This window comes from Cavia porcellus, unplaced genomic scaffold (genome assembly GCF_034190915.1).
Source record: "Cavia porcellus strain 051 isolate PalLab524CR breed Dunkin Hartley unplaced genomic scaffold, mCavPor4.1 scaffold_15, whole genome shotgun sequence".
NCBI classification, from domain to species: Eukaryota; Metazoa; Chordata; class Mammalia; order Rodentia; family Caviidae; genus Cavia; species Cavia porcellus.
The window spans coordinates 4,314,377-4,320,530 of NW_026947498.1; the positions used below are offsets into that span (position 1 = coordinate 4,314,377).

The 6,154-nt window shown below is 47.6% G+C and overlaps 1 protein-coding gene across 1 annotated transcript; it reads left to right on the forward strand.

Moving 5' to 3' along the window:
* Positions 1-2,219: 2,219 nt before the first annotated feature.
* On the forward strand, positions 2,220-5,094 carry LOC100723873 (carbonyl reductase [NADPH] 1). The gene is made up of 3 exons (XM_013141870.3): positions 2,220-2,582; positions 3,070-3,180; positions 4,413-5,094. The coding sequence occupies exons 1-3, from the start codon at positions 2,294-2,296 to the stop codon at positions 4,847-4,849; spliced, it is 837 nt and encodes a 278-aa protein (XP_012997324.1). The 5' UTR covers positions 2,220-2,293; the 3' UTR covers positions 4,850-5,094.
* The last annotated feature ends 1,060 nt before the right edge of the window (positions 5,095-6,154 follow it).

Genomic DNA, 6,154 nt, shown 5'->3' on the forward strand with positions numbered 1-6,154 from the left:
GGAGCCCATTGACCTGTCAATCCTTAGGTTGGTTCCATGACTGAAACAATAAACGACCAGGGTAAAAATCATGACCCATGATGCACGACCCTTTTTTGTTTTTCCCTTTTCAGCAGCAGGGAACAGGGAGCTTGACATGCTCCAATTTCCTGCACACTATGAGCTCTCACTGAGTGAATCCACTCCTAAATCTAATCCAGAAGCAAAGAAGGAAGAAGCTAGCAGTGTGCAGAGTCCAACCAGTGAGAGACCAAACATACACTGGAATAATGGAGAAAATCCCAAACTGTCAAACTATCCTGGGTGGAAAAGAAAATCCCAAATTGTACACATAATGTGACTTTCTGTATGTAACATTTTTGAAATAACAAAAGAATAGAAATGGGGAGCGGATGCCTGGTTGTGTGAAGACACAGCTGGTTGGGAGTAAATGAGTCTGATTATAAAAGACTAACTTGAGTGAACCTTGGGCTGATGGAAGTGTTCTGTGTCTTGAATATTTGAATGGCTACACAACCCACAAGTGTTGTAGAGCCACATAAACAAAAGAGGTTAGGAAACAGGAGAAAGCCATGGTAGGTGGATTTTTTAGTAGTCAATATGTAACAATGATACTGTACTACCCTTTTGCAAATTGAGGAAAACTGGAGTGTAAGGAATATATTATCATCACCACATGTGAATTTACAGCCATAAACACTGCACCTGAAAAAAAGGCAAAGATCTTTTCCTGATAAGTTTTCTCAAGAACTGGATTGGACATTTACCTTAAAAGAGCAATGTGATTTATCTATCTTTGTAAAGCAGCACTGCACAAAGCAGTCTTTTGCAATGACAGAAAATCTTACTTCTTGCTCAGGACAATGATCCCCACTTGTGTAAATACTGAGTACTTCATATATGACGATTGCGACTCAAGACCAAAATTTGTATTGCATTCATTTTCATGAAGTTGAGATTGAAATGGCCACATGGCTAATTGCCACCTATGTGACAATGCAGAAATGAAACTTGATTCACAGTCCCTTGTTACTTTGGTATAAAGAATAAGCAGTGAGAACACTCATTTCCCTCCATTGAATCAGTTCACGAATTTTCTGAGCATGGTTCTATTATTTCATCCTAAAATAAAGATAAGCATGTCCATCCTGAGCCCGGGCTGGTGGCACATGTTCGTAGTTCTAATACTCAGGAGGATTGCAAGTTGGAGGCTGGCCTTGGCAACTTAGCTCAGTGGTAAAATCCTCTCAGGCAAATCCACAGGACTATAACAGGGAGAAGGATGCTGGTGCCTCTTTCCCCTCATACAATGCAATTCTCAGACCCAAGCTGGATGACAGTTTTGCCAGTAGCCAGATGGGTAACCCTGGGATGGTTTAGTAAGGGGTTCACACCATTCTCAGAAAACCTGGTAAGAGAGGAGCCAGGAGCTTGGCTGTCATTTACTTTGGAGAAAATCCACCGGCATTTCATCCCTTTTGGTTTCTCCCAGCTTTCCACAACTCCCCTTCTGATGACTTAGTTGCAGTGCTAATGCTTGAGACACCAAGGAAAAGCCCACACAAGACCCATTTCTTCAGGCACAACTGTGATTAGTTGGATGGCTGGGGAATGCAAAGCAAACGTCAAGGACCAAGAGTGAGGGATCAGCGCAGAGCTAATCAAAATGCCACAGCCAGTGGTTCTTCCCTGCCAGCAGTCACCAGCCCTCACCGGTGGGGATGGTGGGTGGCAATGCCCTGGCATCACTTCTTGAGCATATTTCCCTTTCCCAGTCTGCCTGGCTATATCTCTCCCAGAAATCTCCGGGAGAAAACCCAAGCTCAGAGCCGTCCACAGTCTGACCCTGCTACCTGCAGATTCTTTTCACACACACACACACACTCATCAACACGCTCCACATTCCGCACGTAACACATTGTCATGTTTCTCTAGCTGTAAACTGCTCTCCTACACCACAGAGAGCAGGTAAGAGCAATTAAGATCAGGTGGTGCCAAAGTCACTCAATACACACAAATAATGACAAGTCGCTGCTTTTACAAAAACTAACACGTGTGGCTGAAATGTGGGCGCTTACAAGCAGGGTTTATACAAGAGGTCAGCACCCTAATTCTCTGCACCCTCAAGGATGCCGTGGAGCCACACCCTCGGGGGCGGGGCCTGTGCTTGAGCTATTAAACCAGGACCAGGCTCAAATCTCAGGTATCCTAACCCAGAGCCCTACAGACACAGGTCTCTGAGCCACGCGAGATCCCTTCTTTGCCCAGGAGCCTGGCGCTGCACAACTCAGCCATGACATCCAGTGGCCGCGTGGCGCTGGTGACAGGGGCCAACAAGGGCATCGGCTTCGCCATCACCCGCGAGCTCTGCCGGCGGTTTCAGGGCGACGTGGTGCTCACGGCGCGGGACGAGGCACGGGGCCGGGCGGCGGTGCAGCAGCTGCAGGCCGAGGGGCTGAGCCCGCGCTTCCACCAGCTGGACGTGGACGACCTGCAGAGCATCCGAGCCGTGCGCGACTTTCTGCGCAGAGAGTATGGGGGCCTCGACGTGCTGGTCAACAACGCGGGCATCGCCTTTAACAGTAGGGATCCTGGGTGTGCAGAGGGGAGGCGGCCTCCCTGAGACTCCATGCGGGGTGGGCTGCATCTGACAGGGCTAGGGGGTGCAGAACAGGCTCCCCAGGGAGGAGAAGAGGCTGGGGCTGCAGCAAGGCAGAGCCCTCAGGGGCTGGGGAATGCCACCTTGTGTTTGCCTGGGGATTCATGGGAATCTGCTTAAGATTTTCCTTACACAATGTTTGTGAGAAGGTTTTAAGGCAGATCATGCACTTTTAATTCACTTCGGACCCAAGAAATGAGGGGATTACACCAAGACTGTGCTGAACTCCCCCTATGATGCCATCTTGCAAAAATAATAATAGACCACCATCAAATCAGAATATTGACATTGCCAACACTGTTATTGCACACCGAATGTACTCCTAAGAGACCAGATTACATCTCTGCTATATTTCTGCAAACTTTTACCCCATCGCAATGGTTTAATGAGTGTTCTTTTTTTTTCCCTAGAAGAGGGAGACTCCACACCCTTTCATATTGTAGCAGAAATGACAATGAAAACAAATTTTTTTGGTATCCGGGATCTCTGTACGGAGCTGCTCCCTCTAATAAGACCCCAAGGTGAGTCAGGTGGTGACCTTTCTCAAGAAATGCCTGCTAGCATCTCCAGCCCTGCTTCCTCTCTCTCTCTGCAGCTGCCACTGCACCAGCCACCTTGCTATGTCTCCACCCTGCTGGAGCGGCTCTGTTGCTTTGTCCTCACTTCCCACTGATGCTGTAGGCCTGCTACTCTTGCCATACCTGCCTCTCCCTTTATCCTTCACACGTTGGTTTAAAGGTCTGCAATTAGCACAGTGCCCCTCAGATTCAAGGCCCTTGGGATTCCATCCTGTCTGTTCCTTCTCTGCTATCTGAGTGATCCTATTTGGGCTGGTGGAAGCTTCTTTCCCTCCAGGTCACTACAGCTGCCTTCCAAAAATCTATCATCTGCCCAGAACACTCCCACAGACCCCTACACATATGCATTTTCCAGCCATCCAGCTCCGCCTGATGTCCCTCAAGTTTAAGCAGACATCTTCAGCAGACATTCTCATTCTTCACCGTAAAACCCCCACCAGCATCATGGTGGTCAGCATGCCTACCCGCTCACAGTCACTTATCACATCTTTAGACCATGCCCCCTGAGTGTCTCCTGAGACACTCTCACCCAAGCCCTACAACAGGCCCTCAGCGACCAAAGGCACAACTCTAACCCCTCCCAAGATTCCTCCCTTCAAGAGAAGATCTGCTGCCCACTCCCCTCCCAATACAACTTCATGCCAAAGCCTAAGCTCTTAGCATGGTCTACAGGGATGCCCTTAAACTTCCACTGTCCAGCTTCCACTTCATTTTACCTCCACATCAAGGTACTTCATGAGTGGCACCTAACAAACTATCCTATTTGTCCTCTAATACTCCACATTATGGGGGCAGCAGGGAAACCACCATTCATTAAATACTCATCAATAAAAACGAGCAGTTACTTTTAGAAAAATTAAGCCATGTGGCCTATACTTGAATACTTGCAGGTAGAGTTTCCTTTCAATTCCAGTCCTGTTTCCCAGCCTTTCTGAAAGTTCTACTACTCTACCTCTAAGACTTTACACCAAGATCTCAAAGGGCAGCTCTTTAAAATGTCACCCGATTCTTTTAACTGCCAAAAATGCTTCCAAATCCAACTACATAACCACCACATGGATTTCTTTTAGAAAGCAAAAACCTATCAAATGGAAATTTTCTGCCTTAAAATCCCAACAAATTTTTCATGGTTCTTGTGTACAACTCTCTATTTAAGGACATGTAACTTATTTCAGGCAGAGTGGTGAATGTGTCAAGCAGGATGATTTTCGTGGACCTTCCAAACTGCAGCCCAGAGCTGCAGCAGAAGTTTCGAAGTGAAACCATCACTGAGGAGGAGCTGGTGGGGCTCATGAACAAGTTCGTGGAAGATGTAAAGAATGGGGTGCATGAGAAGGAAGGCTGGCCCAACTCTGCTTATGGGGTGTCCAAGATCGGTGTCACAGTCCTGTCCAGAATCCAGGCTAGGAAACTACGTCAAGAGAGGGGAGGGGACAAGATCCTGCTGAACTCTTGCTGTCCAGGGTGGGTGAAAACTGACATGGCGGGGCCCTCAGCCCCAAAAAGCCTAGAAGAAGGAGCAGAGACCCCCATGTACTTGGCCCTCCTGCCCCCAGATGCCAAGGGTCCCCATGGAGAGTTTGTTCAGAACAAAAATATCGTACAGTGGTGAGCTCCACTCATACCACCCAGGGTCCCATTCTGTACCATGGCTCGATATGACCAAAAGACATTTATACTGTCCATTGTATCCCCATGCAAAAAATAAATCCACAGATTCCCATCTGGGGCTTGTACTGATAGAATACTAATAGAATAGACTATTCACTGAATGGCCATTAAGTCTGTGATGTCTTTAGTAGTTTCCTCTGTGATATTGGGAGAGAAAAAATAAAATTGCTGGAAATATGAACAAAATCAGTAGCCAAACAAATGGTTCTTTCAGAACGCCTGTTTCTGAAGGTTGTTTTCAAGCTGAGCCAACTCCATCTCAGAGGTCAAGAGCAGGGACAGTGTAACTCAGGAGCTGGCAAACACAGAAGGGGCCAGACAGTAACACTGTCAGCTCTGTGGGCCAAGCAGTATGCAGCAGCATCTCAGGTTGCAGACACACTTGGCAAGCCAGGACCAGAGGTAGAAACAGGTCATGGGCTAGGGTTCATCAACCAACACAGCCAACACCATGGTAACGAAGGCTGATGCCTGTTTTCTTGAAAAGGTCTTATTGATTGTGGAAAACAGCCGAGGGCAGAGTGATCCTTGTGGGGAACACTTGAGCATTTACAACTCTGAGATAAGAACATGATTGTTCAAATTCCCAATGTCACTGTTACCTGGGTGGGGATGCAGTGTCACAGGGATTGTGATATTCCCATATTTCAGCCCAGTACACCCAGGGAAATGAAGAGGCTAACAGAATGTTCACCACCACAGGGCACTGATGGATGTATGGGGTCTACTTTTTTTCCACCTTTCTGTTTGTAGACAGCTGTCAATACATGGGGAGAAACAGAGGCATAACTCAGTGAAGGTGTGAAGCCCTGGGTTCCAGGCAAAGCATTAGTAGACCAAACAACAAAACAAGCAAACAAAACACAAGACGAAAATGTGTGGAAAACTGCTGGCTCTTCCTCAGTGTATGACCTCAGACAGAATGACTGTCTCTTGCTGTGTCCCAGGCTCCTTAACATGGGGACAATGGTCCCAGGATGGCATGTCTCCATACGAGGTGCTGAAAATACTGCCTGATACTTAGTTGTGTCCAGGGCCGGGCTCACAACACTGCCTGCTGGTCAGGAGCAGAATGTGTTCGCTGCCCGTCACCCAGCGGGACTGCAGTAGTACCAGGCAATGTGTCCTCTGTCCCTTCCTGAGGCCCCTACTGCCACGCTGTTGTTCCTTCTCCACCAGCCACAAAATCATTCTCTTGCTCCTTGTTATTTTGGTAAACAGACACCACAAGAGATCAAAATGTGTA

Excerpts from the sequence above, each read along its gene's own strand:
- LOC100723873 (XM_013141870.3), top strand. The coding sequence starts at position 2,294 with ATGACATCCAGTGGCCGCGTGGCGCTGGTGACAGGGGCCAACAAGGGC. Across the intron at positions 2,583-3,069 it reads CGCGGGCATCGCCTTTAACA|AAGAGGGAGACTCCACACCC; the intron begins GTAGGGATCCTG and ends TTTTTTCCCTAG. Across the intron at positions 3,181-4,412 it reads CCCTCTAATAAGACCCCAAG|GCAGAGTGGTGAATGTGTCA; the intron begins GTGAGTCAGGTG and ends AACTTATTTCAG.